The sequence below is a fragment of the Medicago sativa genome, chromosome 5 (assembly GCF_051527215.1).
Source record: "Medicago sativa cultivar Bolivia chromosome 5, Bolivia_mono, whole genome shotgun sequence".
Classification (NCBI taxonomy): domain Eukaryota; kingdom Viridiplantae; phylum Streptophyta; class Magnoliopsida; order Fabales; family Fabaceae; genus Medicago; species Medicago sativa.
In genome coordinates this window covers 16252230-16271908 of record NC_140753.1, presented here as the reverse complement: position 1 = coordinate 16271908, position 19679 = coordinate 16252230, and the positions used below count along the sequence as shown (strand labels likewise).

The following is a 19679-nucleotide window of genomic DNA, read 5'->3' as shown; positions in this document are numbered from 1 at the left end:
ACTTTAAATAAAATTATAAAATAATGAAGTTAAATAAGCTCTGTTAAAAAAAATGTCAATATCAAAAATCAAACATTATTTTGGACATGAAAATAATTTGAAATAAATTAAAACATTTAAAAAGATAATAAACATTAAGTAAAGAAAATGTCAATATCAAAAATCAAACAAACATGTCATTTAATCTCTTATGTAAATATTTTATCAAACATTTTAATTTTAATAAATTAACTTTTCAACCATAATCTATGAGCTAACTTTTCAACAATAAATTAACTTATAAGTTTTTTTTTTTTTTGACAATTTATAAGTTATTTGTAACATTTTTTTGGCATTCCATTTTGTGCAGATTCTCACTAGATTCTGCGTTTATGCTGTGAAAGCGGTTGACCTCTACTCTTACGTTTCTGTTCTTTTTCATTTGTCTTGTTCTTTTCTCAAAAAACAAGACAAAAACAAAAACAAAAACAAACACAAATATTAACAACAACAACATAGGTTAACTTCTTTCAACGCAAAGATTTGATCCAATGCTGATCACAACCAAGTGTCCCTTAGATCTTGTTTGATTTCACTCTTGCAGCATCTCTCACCATTGCTCCGTCTCCACGTTGCTTTGGTTAGTCGTTAAATCATGTCTTTTTTTTTTTTATCTCTGTTCTTCCATTTCCAAGATCTGCTAATTTTTTCTACCCAATGATTTTTTGTTTGCAATTTTGAATTTGTTTCTAAAGTTTGATTCTTTTTGTGTTATTATGGAACCCCATTTCATGAATAATGAGTTTTGTTGGATATTTGAAATTCTTTTAGACATTGTTTGGATCCGTTACCGTGGGAAATGGAGAAACTTTTTTTTTTTTTGTGATTTTGAAACTTCCAAACGCTTTGTTTATGAAATTTTGTTCTGTGCTTGTTTGGAATCACGGTGAGTTTGATAAAATCATGGTGGCAAGGTGATTTTTTTGAAATTCCAAAATGTAGCTTTTGTCGGAATCACGGTGACACAATGTGATTATGTCAAATACACTGTCAATTCAAACATGCACTTGGCTTTTTTGAATTTTTGAAATTTGAATGATGAATTTGCAGTGGCATTGAAGGGTCAAAGGGACAAAGAAAGTGTGAAACTTATGTTAAAAGTGTGGTTGTGTGCAGGTAGTGGGGAGATGAATCATGGAGTCCTCTGGTGAGCATGAAAGGTTGTCGGTTAGAGAGGTTCATGCAAATGGAAGCCGCATGGCTGCATCAGAAGTTGAGGCTAAGCTCGATGAAGGAAATATTCAAGAAGCAGAATCTGCATTGCGAGAAGGGTTGTCACTCAATTTTGAGGTTAGTTTGTTGATGATCACTTAATTTGTTAGTTTGTGCCTGCCATGTTTTTTCCCCTTCTAGGTTGCCTTTTAAAAAAAAATATGATTGTTACTTTCATTTTGATAATTATTTTAGTTCCATTATGTTGTCTTACAATGGATACCCATTTTGGAGCAATCAATTGAAACAAGTGGCAAGGTTATCAATTATGTTAATAATGAATTGTTTGAGATTCGGAGGACACAAGGCTTTTCTAGTACCATAATTTTAGTGTAGAAGAATTTGGTCCTTTCTCTGAACCTTCTGCTGAAAATATGTTCAAACCTGCCATTCATTAACTATTTCTTTGGGTTGTAGAAGTTTTTGTCCTCAGGCTGTTTGGGCTCTATTATCTCTCATTTACGTTTTGCACAGCCCAAATTTTTTGTTTGAGGGCAAGCATTGACGCGGCAGTAAAATTGCTGTCTTCAAACAGTCTTTCTGCATGCGGGAGTAAGAACGCGTAACGCGTAAATCTACCCTCCCTAGATCCCCTTTGGGGGGAGCCTCGTGCACCAGGCAACCCTTTTTATGAGGATTGTCTTTTTTGATGGTATGAGTTTGGAGTTGGCTGAGAAATGAGGACAAAAATAATAAAGTTTTAGTAAAGAAAATATTAAACTTCAGTATTGAAACTTTTTAATGCCCATCTTCTTTAGCTAATATAGCAATTAAGTTGTCATTTTTAACACCAAACAATTAGGTGATAAATTTATTTAAATATGAGTAAAACCTTATAGTATAGTACTCCCTTCACAAAGAATAAAAATTCCATGTTCATGAGTGTAAACTTTTTTCTCTTTCTTTTAATGCATTCACTGCTGAGATTGTATTTTACGTAAGCATTAACTATGCTATAGATTATGATTTGCTTACCTAATTGGATTTGAAACTTGATAAATGTGCCAAGTGAAGAAACGAACCTTAATAGTTGGTACAAATATGTAAAACCAATGCAAGGTATCCCTGATAAATTTGTTTTTCAAGATCTTCCACAACATATTTTCTGGATAAATGGATCAGATGTCTAAGTTTTTGCCCATGATTTCTTTTGAAACTTTAACAGGAAGCAAGGGCTCTTCTTGGGAAGTTGGAGTATCAGAGAGGTAATGTAGAAGGTGCTCTTCGTGTCTTTGATGGGATCGACCTCCATGCTGCCATCCAACGGTTGCAACCCTCGTTTTCTGAAAAATCGCCTGTCAAAAAAGGTCGTACTCGCACAGAATCACCTTCTTCAGTCTCTCAGCATGCTGCTACTTTGGTGCTTGAAGCCATCTACTTAAAAGCCAAGTCTCAACAAAAACTGGGGAAATTTGCTGGTATTGATTTTTATTTTTTAATTCTAAAATAGTTGTTCGTATTGAATACTGTTGAAAATTGTTCTCCACCTGTTTACTTTCTTAATCTTACTTTATCTTCTGAGATGATTCCTCTTTATAGTAATAATGTAGTTAGCACCACACTTCAGATCGAACGCGACTGGTGTTCGACGTGTCCGACATCAACACAACACTGACACGTGTGGTTACATTCGATCACTTTTATTTTCTTAACTTAGTACCCATAGGTGTCAGTTTAGGGTTGTGTCACTGCTTCATAGGTAGTAATGCTATATTCGATATTTCTGAATCAGATGTCAAACATTGAAATACTTATTTAATGTATTTTGCAGAAGCTGCTAATGACTGTAAACGTATTCTTGATGCTGTTGAGAAGATATTTTATCAGGGCATACCTGATTTTCAAGTGGACGGTAAACTGCAAGAGATAGTCAGCCATGCAGTAGAGCTCCTTCCAGAGCTTTGGAAACAAGGAGGTTGCTATGACGAGGCAATCTCTGCTTATAGGCGTGCCCTTCTTAGTCAATGGAACCTTGATAATGATTGCTGTTCAAGAATTCAGAAATCATTTGTTGTTTTTCTGTTGTACAGTGGTGTGGAGGCAAGTCCGCCTAGTTTAGCAGTTCAGGTTGATGGTTCTTATGTGCCTAAAAATAATCTCGAAGAGGCCATTTTGCTTTTAATGATTCTTATAAGAAAGTTTGGTCATGGTAAGATAAAATGGGATCCTTCAATCATGGAGCACCTAACTTTTGCACTTTCCGTATGTAGCCAAACTTCCGTTTTAGCAATGCAATTTGAAGACTTGATGCCTGGAGTATACCATCGTATCGATCGTTGGAATTCTTTAGCTTTATGTCATTGTGCTGCCGGACAAAATGTCAGTGCTTTGAATCTGCTAAGGAAGTCCTTGCACAAACACGAACGACCAGATGACCTTACATCGTTATTATTAGCTGCTAAGATCTGCTGTGAGAATACCTATCTTGCCGGTGAGGGAGTCAGCCATGCGCAGAGGGCAATCAAGAATGCTCATGGTCCAAATGAGCATTTAAAGGGTGTTGCTCTTCGCATGTTGGGACTTTGTCTTGGAAAGCAAGCTAAAATTGCTTCCTCTGACTTCGAGAGGTCTCGGTTTCAGTCCAAAGCTCTGGAGTCATTGGAAGAGGCAACTAGATTGGAGAAAAATAATTCTTATCTGATTTTTGAATTGGCGGTTCAGTACGCTGAGCACCGTAATCTCACCGCTGCTTTGCGGTCTGCGCGGCATTTCTTCAACGAAACTGGTGGCTCAATAGTGCAAGCTTGGATATTGCTTGCTCTGATTTTGTCGGCACAACAAAGATTTCCAGAAGCTGAAGTGGTGACAGATGCTGCTTTAGATCAGACTGTGAGATGGGAGCAGGGGCCTCTGCTTAAGCTTAAAGCGAAGCTGAAGATCGCCCAATCAAAACCGATGGATGCTATCGAAACCTATCGCTACCTTCTTGCATTGGTTCAAGCCCAGAGGAAATCCTTTGGGTCTTACCAAAATAGTTCAAAGGTAAGATTCTGCCATCTACTTATCTTCTTTGAGGGATTCTTTAATTTAATATGAGTGAAACATTGATGTGAGCTTAGCAGATTATGATAAGTTTTTTTCTTCATTTAATTAGTTCAATCTCATCATAATGGATTTTGCTTTAGACTGTAGTAGTAGCTCAATAAACGTCCTGGGGGAATTGCATTTCCTCATAGGGCCAAGCTTGTCTGTAGTTTTATATAAAGTGAAAGTACTTTTTTAATTAATGATTGAGTTTTAAAAAAATCTTGCCTATGTTAGCCTTGGTATACATTGCCGGACCCAAGCCCGGGTAAAAGGAGAGGGTTGTGTTAGGCCTCAACAACCAACGTAACACTTTGTCGAATCTCTATGACATGAACCAAATACAAAATAGTGTGAATGCTAGGTCGTTGCCCAGAAGCAATGCGCTGTATAGCTCGAGTGCAGTGTCTAATGAGAAAGGGCCGCTGCATCATCACCTGGATGCAGTGAAAAATAATGGTTTATGATAGGGCGTAATTTGATCCATGTAGCCGACCCCACATAGTGGGGTAAAGCTTTGGTTGTTGCGATTTAAAAAATGGGTCATGTTAACTTGTGCCCTTAGGGCACATGTTAAGCATTAATGGTAAGAATTTATTGAAAAAAGATTATATTAAACATTTTGAGCAATAAATTAACACAATTTCCGATACATAATTTCTATTAGTGGAATTCTTAACATGTGCCTTAAGGGCACAAGTTAACATTTCCCTTAAAAAATTATAACAACTGCTTTTCAGAAAAGGGGAACAACCTCAACAAATAGAGCTGTTTTGTTACTTCTCTCTTGGCTAAATATTTTATTTTCTGAAGATCTAAAATAAAGTTGTTTCATAGAATGATAGAATTGTTATTTTGAACACAAATGAACCATTATATTACTTTTGGAATAAAAGACCGTTAGATATTAAAAGAAAACTGTTTCATGTATTTTTCCATTTATGTTGTTCTTAAGCTTTAATATTTCCTACCGATGTATCCTTTCTTTCTTTCTTTCGGTTTTGTTTTGCCTCTCCCTCACCAAAAGAAAATTTGAGATACTGGTTGATTACTGACTGCAAAATCATTCTTATTTTAATTTTTCAACTCTTTCTAGGTTGAAGATGATAAAGTTAATGAATTCGATATTTGGCATGGTCTTGCAAATTTATATGCCAGCCTTTCTCGTTGGAAGGATGCTGAAATCTGTTTGCAAAAGGCCAGAGAGTTGAAGGAGTACTCTGCAGAAATTTTGCGCACTGAAGGCAAGACTAAATCCTTTGTGCTGTTTAAGTTTTTCGTTCTAGCATGTTGAATTTATAGATTTGATTTCGTATTTTCAAAACTCATGTCCATATCAGAAAAGTGCTTATGACTGGCCAGTGCTAGATATGTGCGTTATAATCTTTAAAAATATCAATGTTTAAACTTGTAAAGCCACATTCATCGAGGATGTGGAGATAGCACATAAAAAATGAAGCCAAGAGCTAAGAATTATCAACTTGTATGATATTTATATCTATATACTTATATATTCTTTTATACTCTTCTATACCAGGTATTTTGTTTGAAGGACGCGGGCAAAATCCAGAAGCTCTCAACGCTACTATTAATGCTATACTACTTGAACCAAACCATGTTCCAAGCAAAATCTTAATGAGTGCTTCGATTCATAAAATGGGCTCAAAGGCTTTGCCTGCTGCTGCGAGAAGCATGCTGTCTGATGCGCTTAGAATCGAACCGACCAATCGTATGGCTTGGTATTACTTGGGATTAATTCACAAGCATGATGGCCGAATGGGTGATGCTGCGGACTGCTTCCAGGCAGCTTCCATGCTGGAAGAATTTGATCCCATCGAAAGTTTCAGCACCATACTTTGAATATTCGGAATTTGGAATGGTTGATTCTGCAGCCTTCAGTGAGATTTATACCATTATGATTTTTGGTTAATACATCATCTGGGTTCAAGGAGACACAATAGAAACAGTTTTAGGAATTGTTTTCCTATTTTTGAAAAGAAAAAAAAAATTGTCATCACAAACTAGGCTAAAAGAAAAAGTGAAACATTATTTAGGAAATAAAGTGAGAATGGATGAGTTGTAAAGAACTTTGATCGGCAGAGATTTTAATGTGGTTCAGTAGCTGCTCAACTTTGTAAATTTATGTCGCTTAATCGAGCAGTATCCATGTTGCAAGAGTATAGATTCATTTATCTTCAATTATGTGCTTAGTTTTTTGGCTAGATTTACAAGGCTTTAAGGATAAATGTATTTGAAATGAGTTATATTAAAATGTAACCAGCAGTGCTGTTATGTAAATTTCTGTTATTATACTCCCTCCGTCCCTTAATGTAACCACCCATTTGATTTTATTTTTGTTCCTAAATGTAACCCCCTTTTCAAATTACTAGATGCATTTATTACTTTTTTCCTAAACATACCCTTAATTAATACTACTAACTTGTCTTCAAATATGAATAATCAAATTTAATACACATACAAACAAAGGACAATTTAGTAATATTAATACATAAAACAGACACATTAATTACACTGACAACCTTTCTTAAGAAATGTGAAAAATGCAAAGGGGGGTTACATTAAGGGACGGAGGGAGTATATTACAAGTCGAGTAAGAGGAAGTCTTGGGTTGACACAAGATTTTGGATACTGTTGGTCACACTCACATTTAGAAAAAGGTAGAAAGAAAAGAGTTAAATAATGTATATTTTTAAAATGGGAAATGTTAATGAGTGCCCCGGGGCATTCTTTAAGGACCATAAATAGTAAGTATATTATGAAAATGCATGTAATTAATGCATTGGAAATTGGAATATTTGAATTTTTTAAAGAATAATTAATTATTTAAAGAATAATTAATTATCATATGCATTTTGGGGTGCCCATAAGTATTGACTGTCGTGTAAATAGTCATTTTAGTCCTGAAACATGTGAAGCATGGATACTAGTATTAAATTTATAAAGATTACAAAATCGTTGCCAAGTGTGTCTTTTATTGGTAATTTTATTGATCAAATTGATTAACAAAAGATACGCCAAAGACCAAACAATTATTGAATAAAACGTTTGAGAACCAAACTGATTAATGAGATCCATTTAAATACATCAATACATCCATAAACTATTTTGAAAATGCCTCACATTTAAGGACCAAAATGAATATTTACTCCTATGTACACAAATGCCTGCTTATGCATGCAATGAAGCCAATGTTTTGTTTGGCGTTAAGAGTTTTAATTCTCACGTCTCAATGCACAAACCAACGTGATGTTTAGAAGCTCCAGACACTAGCTTCACACTAAACGTGCGGTGTGGTCATGGAATTGAATTTTTCCAAACACACACGAAGTTAGTGCATGAAAACTGTGCTACTGAAGACTCATTCCATCGTGGTTAATTGCTTAGAGAGAAAAAACAGAAAACTTGCTACCTTCAAGAGCAAAACATACACTCAGGATTTCTACTTAAAAGGAACTCAACAAGAGTTGAAATTATCAAATGATAATATTGTGTTAGTTCAGGAAAAGTGTCATTAACAGTCATTAGATGGCCCAATCTACCAACCCAACAAAGGGATTATAAATCAGATACTATTAGTATATTACAGACTGATAAAAAAAAAATCCATTCTAGTATGCCTCTACCAACCTACAGGGTCTCTTCTTCTTGGACATCATCTGAACTTTGGAGATGGCTTAGCTGAACTCTCGCCTTTTTCGGTTGTGAAGAGTTTTCCCTTTCATCATCTTCATTACCCTTCCTCTTCTCTTTCTCACCACTTTCTTCATCAACAGTAGCTGCAGGAGGTTCACTACTCAAATTACCTTCGGAGCCTAAAGAGGATGATGCCTTTGGATCAGATTCTTCAGGTGCTTTTAGATCGGATTCTTCGTTTTCTTTTGGATCGGAACCTTCAGTTTTATCTTCGTTCTTTGACTCTCCATTCTTAGCTGACTTTTCAAATCCCTCTAGAAAGGCGCGGACTTCATCATTGGTAGCAAGATCCAATGGGGTCTTTCCTGCCTTTGTCTTGATAGTGAGACTTGCCCCTTTCTTGGATAAGTACTTGACAAGTTCCAGATGGGAACCTTGAACAGCAAAATGTAATGGAGTCACGCCTTTCCGAGTAGAGGCTTTGAAAGAGGCACCAGCTGAAACCAGAGCTCGAACAACTTCTAAATGTCCTTTTTGTGCCGCGAAGTGTATTGCGGCCATATCATCCATAGCAGAAGCACCGACATCAGCTTTATTCTTGCAGAGGTAACTGACTACTTCTGTTTGCCCAGAAAATGCAGCTAAATGTAGTCTATTGTTCAAATTTGGATGTTAAAGAAACAACAAGGCAATGCTAGAATTACCAAGAAAAACTCAGTTACTTCGCCCAGATAAAGTATTCTTCCTTATTTCCCAATATACCCAGAATACAGTCATCTAAAATATAGTCTATGGTCCAAATATGTATGTTAAAGAAACAATATGACAATGCTAGAATTCCCAAGTCAAACCCAGTTACTACTAACTTTACCAAACTAAATTATCTTCCTTAATTCCAATTTTCCCCAGAATACAATCATGTAAAATGTAGTCTATGGTCCAAAGGTGATTGTTGAAGAAACAGTATTGCAATGCTAAAATTCCAAAGAAAAATCTAGTAACTTCACCCCAGATAAAGTTTTCCTCCTTATTTTCTCTCTAGAACACAATCATGTAACTGAATAAATAGTCAACTATCCATAGACACATACACGCAGAAGCAAAACATGAAGCACAACTCATATCTACAAGAAAATTTTAATTCTCAGGATCATGCAAGCATACCCTAACAAGCAGATAAATAGCATTTCAGTTCAGTACAATGAGAGAATAATATACAGTAACAAAATTGGGGGTGATAACCAATGGCACATCTTAGTTATGACATAGGAGAGCTAGGGTTCCTGTAGATATTTTTACAATAATATGCATGTTTCTTTCTAAGGTATATTTATACCAGCACAACACCATATCCCTTCATGTGTGATTTTCATTTTCTTGCTTTTTGCTCCATGTTTAAGGTGGTGGGGGTGAACTCAACTACCTTAGAAAGAAATATATACATTACTTTTAAAATATCTGGGGGAGCCCAAACTCCCCTATGTCATAACTCATAACTAAGATTAGATCCTCCATGCCCAAACTTTTGGTTTAAACCTCTGCCATTAATGATAACCATGTAATGGTGCCTATTTGGATTGATTTATTTGAGTTTATCGACCGACATAAGTTTTGTGAGACTGTTTGAGAGAATTTATGAAAATAGCTTATGATATTGTTCTTTTTTTGAAAGCCCGGTCTAAGGGTCGATTAATTTGAGGGGTTCAATCCCACCGTCCACTTGCAAGAGCCCCATTTAAAGCTAGCGCAAGGCTCTGTATGGACTAGCTCATCAAAATTGGCATCGGAAGTAATCGATCCTAAGACCTTGAGAAAGTGGGTTAGCTTATGACATTATTCATAAATTATTTTCCGTTTTTTTTTTTTTTAAGAGGGAACTATTTTCCGCTTATTTTCATAAGTCTTCAAAGATAGCTTATTAGCCTGTTTGGTATAGTGGTGGGAGCATAAATACCACTTCCCAATGCTAACCCACCGTGATTTTTAGGAAGCTTAAAATTGTAGCTTTTGCCAAAACGTGGGTACAGGCCTCTTCCACCGCTGTAACAAACAGATACTATGAAAGCAACTTATAACTTATACGAAAACAATTTAAACTTAATTTTACCTTTTACTATAGAAACAACTTATACATAATTAAGCATTTAAAATGATAAGCGTTTGTGCTATAAGCTGGAAATAAGAGTTGCATTCGTGACACGAAAAGACATAAAAGCTAATGAAATATCAAGCTGTAAAGACATAAAAGCTAATGAAATAAATTGAATAAATGATGACACGAAAAAGAGTTAGGGTTGCGTTGATAATTGAGGATACGGTGTTCTGGAGTGCTTATCTCTGGAATTGACGGCCAGAGGATTTGAAATCAAAATTGACTGAACTGCAATCAGATCACCGGACCTTGCCGCCGCATGAAGGTCGCCGCCGGTCCCTGATTTCTGTGGATTTGGTTTACCCATCTGTTTCTGCTCAGTGTTCCTTTTTCTCCTTCTCTTCTCTTCTCTTCTCGCGGTTTTGCCCCCAAATCTTGTCCTAAAAACCAAAACATGCTCTTTTCTACTCGTTTTCTAAGTTAATTGAAATGACTATAATGTCCTCAATGTTGTAAAATCAATAATCAATTATGTTTAGGAGAATGCTAACCATTTGCCCTTAGGGCATTGGTTAAAGTACTAAAATAAGTAAATTTGCTTCGAAAGTGGTGTAATTATTGTTAAGAAAAACGTAAAGACTTGTATTTTCAAGACAAAGTTTCTTTTAATGGAATCCTTAACCATTACCCTTAGGGCACTGGTTAGCAAGACCCTTATGTTTATTGTTAAGTTGAGTCGTTAAAAAGTGCTAACGTTTGATGTTAACTACTAACTGAAATTTCAAGTCAGCTTATAAGAACATATTTGATCGAAATTTTTGAGAAGTGAAATTTTTTTACTATTTATGATCGTTGCACAACGACTCTTCTTTAATTTTGTATATTTGAAATGCTAATATAAAATCCACAATCCACAAAATTTGTTCAAACTCAAATCAAAATGATGGATGATGGTTGTGTGTTCAAAAATAGCTCTCAAAGTTGGGTTTCATCTTGAACTTCCATGTCTAATAGTGAGAAAGACCAATACATCCAAGAATCCAAGAAGATATTTCTACACATGCCTTTTATCAAAGGTTTGTGGAAATGGGACACAAATGAAAAAAAATTAAAAGAAAAGTAATTTAGTCCAATCATTTAACACTATTTAAATTTTTTTTTCTCTTTAAATTTTGTGTAAATATGTGACTTTGTCAAACATATTTTATTTGGGTTTGTAACCAAATAATTTGTTAAAAAATGGGCATGTCTTGTTTAACGTTATGATTTTTTTTGTCTTCATTGATTTTCCATATAATTGCAATTTTTTGCATGAGTTAAGTAAGCTGAAGAACTATAGGATAGTTTAAAAACAATGGGGTGGTCATTAAACAAGTCAAGATTGATGGAAAAGTTTCATTCAATAGTTATGGAAAGTGACAATGAAGAGGTTTGGAGGACAAGGTTGATAAACAAATTTCATTGTTAGAAAATGAGCTTAGAGTGATTAAGTATTTGATAGAAATAATGTTTGTTTGAATTTTTTAAATATTTTACTAAGCATGTGTAACCATAAAATGGATCAATGGCAAGAAGTTGAAGATGAAATATGAAGTGTGATTATTATCAACTGCATCCTTGTATTTTAACCACTGATATTCGTTTAATCCTTCTTTCATATTAATGAAATCAAATTAGTCCTTGGGTTGGCTTAGAATAACCATGTATTTAAAGTAGTTAGTACACAAGATAAACCCTGAATTAATTAAAATAACAATAGATTCACGATGGGCACACTAATTAAGGTATTGGTCCTTTCTCTTAAAATTAGACATATTCATAATTCATTTAAAAGTGGGTTGAACAATAGATTTATGGTCAAAAACCAATTGTAGAGAGGCAAAAGCTCAAAGTTCTAGCTTTAACACAAAATCAATTATCGAGACAAAATCAATTATATTCGAAAACATCCAACAGGTCAAAATCTAGATTCAATCTTGCTTCCTCCAAATAGTTACATACACTTACATGCAACAAGATCACAATTATCAACAGCCAAGTATTTGTTTTTTTGGTGGTGCAACAGCCTAATATTTGACAGTACTAATAATGAACTAAGTATTTCCTAATTTTTTTTTTCTTTTGCAATGTAGAAGTATATGAGAATAACAAAACGAAGTTGAAAATATAAAACCACTGGATAATAAGTCTTCCTTTTAATCCACCCATATGGCCCTCCAGAATCCAGGCAACTCTTCTTCTATCTTTCCTGAACATCAAAATTTGTAATTTTAGATAGCAGTAGTCAAATGTTTTTTTTTTTAAATTTAGATGATACTGTGCACAAATCCATCACCCAGAACTAATACTGAATGAATAATCACAAGATTCTATAAACTAGAAATAGTTAGAGGGCACAAACAAATCAAATTTGCTCTGTATGAGAATGCTGATATCCTTGACATGGCTGCATTTTTTCATTAATTTCAAAAAATAAGTTTTGGTGGTAAGGTTTATACTGCATACTGACACTTGCAATATTTGTTTTACTTCAAAATCTCACTTACAGGAATGTGAAAGCAACAAATGAAATAAAACAGAAAATAAATGAGATTTTATCATTTAATCTTGTATTTAGTCAAATCAGTCATAAAAATATTTGTGATGCTTGGGAGCTCTGTGAATATTTCAACAAAATATGCATGCAATCATTCAAGGAATCAAGAATTGAAAAACATAACCGCTGAATAAATAGACACAGACACAGTGTAATCCCCATACACCATGAAAGATACCAAGAATTGATACTTACCATAAAGTAATCAGTACACACCCACCAAATGATATAGCTAATTTGATGAAATCCCATGACGGTTTCGAAGAGAATCAATAGCCTTCTCATACTTCTGCGAAAGCTCATTTATAGAAGTTTTGCATGCTGAAATTTTTGAATGAAAATGACTAGGCATCAAAAGAATGCAATATTTATATGCATGTATGCTGAAATTCACAATTATGAGATATGACATCTCAATACAAGCATATGTTGAACAATGAGCAGGTAATTTACCACATCAACCAAACAAAACAAAATTCTAGTTTCCATCCTCTAAAAAGAGCAAATCTGGCATAGTCATCAATGAATGCTTATCAGTAAAAACATTGTAATACAAATATCAAATGAATGCTACCTGTCTGACTTTTAAACTACATAGCACAACCAATATAGATTGACAGTGTGTCACACGTGATTGTATTTAATTACTTCTATTGACTAAATTGTAACCGGTGTCCACGTTTCAATGTCATTATCGTGTCCGAGTCAGTGTTTGTTTTATATAGCTTTTAAGTCACTCCTTTTATTTCATGTATGTTTTAGGCTTAATTAATGATTTGGTCCCTTAAGTTATTTGTTGGTTACATTTTGGTCCCATAAGTTATTAACGTTACAATTTGGTCCCATAAGTTATTAACGTTACAATTTGGTCCCTTAAGTTATTTGTTGGTTTCGTTTTGGTCCCAAACTACTCCCTTAACTCTAATAACTTATGGGACCAAAACGAAACCAACAAATAACTTAAGGGACCAAATTGTAACGTTAATAACTTATGGGACCAAATTGTAACGTTAATAACTTATGGGACCAAAATGTAACCAACAAATAACTTAAGGGACCAAATCATTAATTAAGCCTATGTTTTATTCTTCTCATGTATTACATCCACAAAAACATACAAATAGCATGCAAATGGTAATTTCTACAAAAACAATCATCACTCTATCATACAAAGCAATTAGTACAAAACAGTGATGCTATATAACATAATACTATAGGCACTAGGCAGTATAAAATAACAACCATAAATTGGATCAAAAGCACTATGTTATTTTGAAATTGATTCTACTATGCATACCACGATTTGCAGTAGCCTGTGCCTCAGCCATGAACTCTTCATAAGAAGCCTGAAAAAATAACCATATGTATTAGTCTCTTAAATCTTAATCAAGTTTTTTGAATGTTAATGAAGGATTAATAACCTTCATCGCCTCTCGACTTTCCGTAATCCGTTCAGACAACTTCTTGTAATCCTTCTCAGCTTCATCCATCGCTTGCTGACATCCTTGACTCTGCATCTATAAACTTCTTAAATTAGCAACATCACAGTTAAAAATCAACGATTAATCTTAATTAAGATCTATCTCGATTAAAACAAATTTCATAACATTTGATCTATTAACTAAATCAAAATTCATCAACTAGGCTAATCTACTTACCTAATTATCTACTTGCATTATCTCCATTTTCTCGTAAACTAGATCTGATTCTACTACGGAAGAATAAATCACGGGATTAATCTTAATTAAGATCTATCTCGATTAAATCAAAATTCGTCAAACAGACTAATCTAATTATCTACTTAATCAGATCTGAACCTGCTAATGTGAATATTCCGTTAAATCACAGAATCCAAAGTGTTTTCAGATAAGAATCAAGGATTTATGAAGAATAGATCAATTTCAAGAAAGCACGAGAAGAAACCTTGAAACGTTTATGGAGACGAGAATGAGAAGCTTCGAGATCTTTGAGAATCTCAGAGTGAGAACGATCGATGCGGCGTTTGAGTTCGTCGATAGCTGAAGACGCGAGGCTTTTGAGATCGGAGATGTTGTTTGGAGCTTTGTGAGTGGTGCGTGGTGGAGAAGGAGTGGTGGTAAGAGCGGCGGCGACTCTCTTCACGCCTTTGGAAGTGGAAGCGGTTCTCGTGAAGAGTGCTGATTTCGGTGAACTTTCCGCCGGAGAAGCTATCGGCGACGGTGACGGTGATTTGAGGAGATCGGAAACTTTGGGTTTTCTTCCTCTCTTCTTCATCGAATTCTTTCTTCTTTCGAAAATTCAAATTGAAGTTTAGATTTCGCGGTTAAATTTGCGGGTATTTATATTGTGGCGAAATATTATTTTATTTTTTGAAAAAATAATAATAATCGCAATTTGCCAGTTTTGAAACTTTGTTAGAAAGTGGTAAAGAAAATAGAAGTACAAAGGAGAAAAAATAGTAGTGAATATTATTTAGTGGTATTATTTTTTAAAATTGACAAAGAAATACGCTTTTTATTATATATAAAAAAAATCCAATTTTTACCAAAAAAGAAAATAAAAAGCTAGAAGATGTTTTTTTTTTTGAATAAAAAAAGCTAGAAGATGTTAGTTTTTCTTTTCTTCTTGTTAAAATAAAATGTTAGTTTTCTTTTATTGTTTCTGTGTATACATGTCAATAAAAAATTAGAAATTATATTTAGACACTCTAAAAATTCAACAAATGCAATATTTGGTATTAACGATGTGCAAAAGTATGGTTAATATACACCTTGTACCAAACAAAAAAAAAAGATACACCTAGATTTGATATAATTCACTAACAACCTCATTAACTAAATTTTCTCCAATTGTTAGCTATGTTTGTAGATAACAAAATTGAGATGAATAAATGATGTATTAAAAAAGAAACGAATAGATGATGGGTTTTTTTTTAGGGTAGTGTTAACTTGTGCCCTCAGGGCACATGTTAAGAATCTAAAAATGAAATTAAATAATAAATTTTGTCTTGAAAAGATAAGAAATCAAATTTCAAGAATATTGAATGCACAATTTCCAATAAAATATTTCTATTTTTGCCTTCTTAACTTGTGCCTTGAGGGCACAAGATAACATTTCCCATGTGTAAGTTTATCTTATATTTGATTAATAAGTTCCTCAATATTGATGTATTCGTTGACCAAATTTAATATGATGTTGATTTCTAGTGTCATTAAACAAAGGTTGCAAAGTTAAATTTTCAAGTGTCAAATATATTTATGTACTTAAAATAAAAAAGAAAGATTCATCTTGCATTCGCCGTGTATCCAATGGATATTGTATCACTGTTAAACAGTCATGGAAACTTCCTTCATAACAATAGTTAAAAAAATAAAATAAAGTAAATACAAGGTGATATTTTATAAAAAAAATTATAAAAGAAAAGTTGAATTCTAATACATTTTTTTTTGAAACAAAATTCTAATACATGTTAATTTTCTCAAAATATTTTCATTTTCATTTTTTAAAAGTTTTGTTCATTTTAAATTGCAAATAAGGAGATGAAGACTAATATAGTGAGACAATTGCAACAGAGAGAAGATGATCAATAAACTAAGAATGCAATTATAGAAACAATACAAACAATGTTTTTTACATCTTCAAAAATCCCAGATATATTCTAAAATTTAAAAATGTTAACAGAAATTTTGAACTCGTGTTTCCTTATATTTATTAGTTGAAGCGAAATATTATAAAACTTGTAAAATGGACAAATGTTTATCTTATGCTTCATTAATATTATAAAACAACATAAAAGTAGACATTTTTTTTTTCAGTAGAATGACATATGATACTGTGGAAGAAAGTGGAAGTCAACAGGTGGTTCTGATAATGTGGTTACAAGAGAGAGGGCATGGGATTGAATTCATGATGGATAATTGTTAGGAGAATTTCTCTCTGATTAGGAGCTTTAGGGCTCTAACTGGGATTCCTTGACTCTGGTTTATCCTTTAATTTGCTATTCCTTCGTTGCAGAGCGTCTGAGCTCATCATTACTTCAATAACATTCAAATTTACACAAACAAAACTGAAAAAGTACTACATTTGAACAGAAATAATGATAACAGCTCTTGGTGCAATTTAGACAAGCATGTGCACCCTTTTTATTTGTGAACACATGCAAACCCTTCTAGTACAATAACTATAGTTAATCTTAAGACTTAACTATAATAACTACAAGAATATGAAAACATTTACACAATGGCAGCTGAAATAAGTTGCTCAACATCATTTTATTAATGTTCAAAATAATATAAATTTTGTATACATAACATATTTGATGCAGGGAACCAAACAAAAATAAAGACATTCTAAATACTAGCTTCCAAGTTTCTAACTGACATCTCATCTATTACAAAACTACAGACATAGATGGTACCAAAAAAAAAACTACAGACAGATAAATAGCTAAAGTGTCAAAAGCATGAAATACAAAGCTGCCCTTTGATGGTGGTTGTGTTGGATAAGGTGACAAGTTTAACTGTTATGGTTGAAGGACCATAAAGAGTACAACCTTTCCACATTATTATCGACACAGATTGAAACAGCACAAATTTATTGCACCAAAGATTGAGTGTCCTCTCCATTGACAAAATCAGGTAGCTCAGGACTCTGTGAGAACTTCATCCATCTCTTTTTCTCCATAAATTTAAGACAAGGCTGCATCACAAGACCAATCGCCATAGCAATGACGCTTATAAGAAATACTTTGAGGGAGGAGAAAGCTAATACCACACATATCAAAATTGTAGGAGGGATGCACATGATAATTGCCCCGGTCGTTCCGCCTGGTACCTTGTATGGCCGAGGTGCGTTGGGGTGTCTGATCTTCAACATTATGAATGCAATAAACTCCAGAATCATTCCAATACAGTACAAGAAATTCTCTGCAGCTACAATTTCTTGAAAACTAAGCCAAGATAGTAGAATCACACCGGAGGCTGAAAAAAGAATCCCTATAAGAGGTGTTCCGTGACGAGACCTCTTGGTGAAAAACTCTGGCAACATTCCCCTCTCAGCCATTCCTAAAAGCTGGTGAGAGTCACTACTCATTTCGGCAACGAACATTCCCATGTTTGACATTGCAGCTGCAGCCTGAAGCCACCATCTCAACCACACTCCTCCAATGATCATAGCAATTTCAGAGAAGTACCCGTCAGTCCACAACTCGCGCTGAACCGGAACAGCACCGGTACCAATCAGAAGAGGAAAGAAGTATGCCACAACAACCAGGATCAAAGCATAAAACAAACCTTTGGGAAGATTTTTCTTTGGATTTTCAACTTCACCAGCAAGAGTACTTATGGAGTCCCAATAATTGAGATTCCAAAACAGTGTATTCAAATATAAATTCCAATCAACGTCATTTAGGTTTGTCTCAACAAACCATCTTTCAGGTTTCATTTCTGGAATCGACAAAAACCCCATGAAAACAAATGGGAGAAGCGAGAAAATCCCTAAACAAACAGCAACAAGTCCAACAATGGTTAAACCCCTATAGTTCAAATAAGTAAGAACTATAGTCAAACCCCATGTTGCAAATACTCTAGGTAAACCACCACCTACAGCCGGAACCGCTGACTTAAGATAATCAAGAAATAGAACAGGATACAAAGCATTATCGATCACGCCACTAAGCCATTTCATCCAACCCTGCTGAAACCCCCAAAAAGGACCTAAAGCAGACGAAACCCAAACAACATAACCACTATTTTCAGGGAACATGGTACCCATTTCAGCAGTAATCAAAGCTTCAGGAACACTCCATATAAACGGAAAAACCAAAAATCCAAGTAAAGCTAACAAAGGACCGGCTGCTTTCACAGTATCCTCAACACCAAAAGGTCCTCCTGATACCTCATAGAAGATGAGAAACACAAGTGGTAAAACTGAAAGTTTCCTCATGTGATTTGCTCTTGGGGAAGGCATTTCACCTACGGTCACGTACTCGCTCCCGGTCCCGGTGAACTCCCCCATTGCCATTGCACTAGAACCTTGTTGTCTATTATATGCTGTAGTCCTCAATTTCTGCACCCAGCTAAAAAAGTTTACTTCTTTTCTTAGAATCATATCATAATCATAACATCAAATCAAAGTACATGACTATACTCGTACATAACACAAATAAACAAAAAAAAAAAAGTGAATTTGAATCTCAATCCATTGAATTTAAATAAGAAAATGACCTGCTTGGATTGGCTTATTTGAGTTTATCTGTTCGGGATAACTTATGAAAACATCTTATACGAAAACAAATTGCTTTATTTTATCTTTTATTATAGAAAAATAGCTTATACATAAGCCTTTATGCTATAAGCTGCAAATTAAGCTGTTTATCCAAACAGGGTCAATATGGCATGCTAGAATTTTATCATTGAACAAGATTTGTTTCAATAAATAACAGAAACCATACTATAAATGAAGGTATAAAAAACAGATCTAGGAGACCAATTTGAAACAATTAACAAAAAAACAAAAACTTAATCAATTGAAAAAGTAAAGCAATGTTGTGACCCCAAATTGGAAGAGAAGAGAGTAATTGAACAAACCATAAAGAATTGGAAGAGTGTCAGGATCGATGAGATAACAATTTTTGCGGTGGAATCCGATGTTGAAGGAAAACTACCATGGTTGTGTGCAGTGGCAACGTGGGATCGAAGAGGAAAAAGAGTTAAGGATGTGTTTGGATTTATTGAAGTGGTAGTTAAACGATGGCGAAATAAAATGGCTTTCCGATAATAGCTGTAGTATAACTGTCGTCTATCACTTAGATCGTAAAAAAACACTATAACTTACATTTGTCATCAAAAAAATGCTATCATCTGTACATTTGTCACAAAATAAATTAAAAAACCATAAACTACTACATAAAAAATGTATACATGTGGTTTTAGATGCAATATAAATCTTGATCGGTAACATAAAAGTGGAACGTGCAACAGGTGGAACAACATTTATTTATATTTATATATGAAAAATTAAAGAAATTAAACCCCTGATAACCGATCATATAACCCCAATGAATTTTTAAAGAGGCCTCTTTCA

At 34.1% G+C, this 19679-nt stretch overlaps 4 protein-coding genes across 6 annotated transcripts; 1 reads left to right on the top strand and 3 right to left on the bottom strand.

Moving 5' to 3' along the window:
• Positions 1–333: 333 nt before the first annotated feature.
• Positions 334–6573, top strand: LOC146920531 (protein NPG1-like). Its single transcript, XM_085713947.1, has 6 exons — positions 334–619; positions 1156–1329; positions 2417–2669; positions 3023–4233; positions 5372–5519; positions 5813–6573. The coding sequence occupies exons 2-6, from the start codon at positions 1174–1176 to the stop codon at positions 6133–6135; spliced, it is 2091 nt and encodes a 696-aa protein (XP_085570073.1). The 5' UTR covers positions 334–619; positions 1156–1173; the 3' UTR covers positions 6136–6573.
• Positions 6574–7760: 1187 nt separating this feature from the next.
• On the bottom strand, positions 7761–10451 carry LOC146920530 (Ankyrin repeat family protein). Its single transcript, XM_085713949.1, has 2 exons — positions 10246–10451; positions 7761–8581 (listed from the first exon to the last, which is right to left on the bottom strand). Exons 1-2 carry the CDS (start codon positions 10386–10388, stop codon positions 7924–7926), a joined length of 801 nt encoding a protein of 266 aa, XP_085570075.1. The 5' UTR covers positions 10389–10451; the 3' UTR covers positions 7761–7923.
• A 1485-nt stretch (positions 10452–11936) lies between these two features.
• Positions 11937–15039, bottom strand: LOC146920529 (uncharacterized). Of its 2 annotated transcripts, XM_085713944.1 has the most exons (5): positions 14541–15039; positions 14039–14134; positions 13915–13963; positions 12813–12938; positions 11937–12269 (listed from the first exon to the last, which is right to left on the bottom strand). In XM_085713944.1, exons 1-4 carry the CDS (start codon positions 14868–14870, stop codon positions 12850–12852), a joined length of 564 nt encoding a protein of 187 aa, XP_085570070.1. In that variant the 5' UTR covers positions 14871–15039; the 3' UTR covers positions 11937–12269; positions 12813–12849. The 2 variants fall into 2 exon arrangements, with proteins under 2 accessions (XP_085570070.1, XP_085570071.1); XM_085713945.1 differs by lacking the exon at positions 11937–12269 and having other exon boundaries at positions 12808–12938; positions 14541–15037.
• Positions 15040–16843: 1804 nt separating this feature from the next.
• Positions 16844–19340, bottom strand: LOC146920528 (putative polyamine transporter At1g31830). 2 transcript variants are annotated; one of them, XM_085713956.1, is made up of 2 exons: positions 19184–19340; positions 16844–18672 (listed from the first exon to the last, which is right to left on the bottom strand). In XM_085713956.1, the coding sequence occupies exon 2, from the start codon at positions 18615–18617 to the stop codon at positions 17190–17192; it is 1428 nt and encodes a 475-aa protein (XP_085570082.1). In that variant the 5' UTR covers positions 18618–18672; positions 19184–19340; the 3' UTR covers positions 16844–17189. The 2 variants fall into 2 exon arrangements, with proteins under 2 accessions (XP_085570082.1, XP_085570081.1); XM_085713955.1 differs by having other exon boundaries at positions 16844–18662.
• Positions 19341–19679: the final 339 nt, after the last annotated feature.

Coding starts and splice junctions, on each gene's coding strand:
- LOC146920531 (XM_085713947.1), top strand. CDS start 1,174: ATGGAGTCCTCTGGTGAGCATGAAAGGTTGTCGGTTAGAGAGGTTCAT. Junction 1,330..2,416: donor GGTTGTCACTCAATTTTGAG/GTTAGTTTGTTG, acceptor AAACTTTAACAG/GAAGCAAGGGCTCTTCTTGG. Junction 5,520..5,812: donor AGAAATTTTGCGCACTGAAG/GCAAGACTAAAT, acceptor CTTCTATACCAG/GTATTTTGTTTGAAGGACGC.
- LOC146920530 (XM_085713949.1), bottom strand. CDS start 10,388: ATGGGTAAACCAAATCCACAGAAATCAGGGACCGGCGGCGACCTTCAT. Junction 8,582..10,245: donor GATAAGCACTCCAGAACACC/GTATCCTCAATT, acceptor TTTGAACAATAG/ACTACATTTAGCTGCATTTT.
- LOC146920529 (XM_085713944.1), bottom strand. CDS start 14,870: ATGAAGAAGAGAGGAAGAAAACCCAAAGTTTCCGATCTCCTCAAATCA. Junction 13,964..14,038: donor AAAGTCGAGAGGCGATGAAG/GTTATTAATCCT, acceptor TTATTTTTTCAG/GCTTCTTATGAAGAGTTCAT. Junction 12,939..13,914: donor ACAGGCTACTGCAAATCGTG/GTATGCATAGTA, acceptor CAAAAATTTCAG/CATGCAAAACTTCTATAAAT.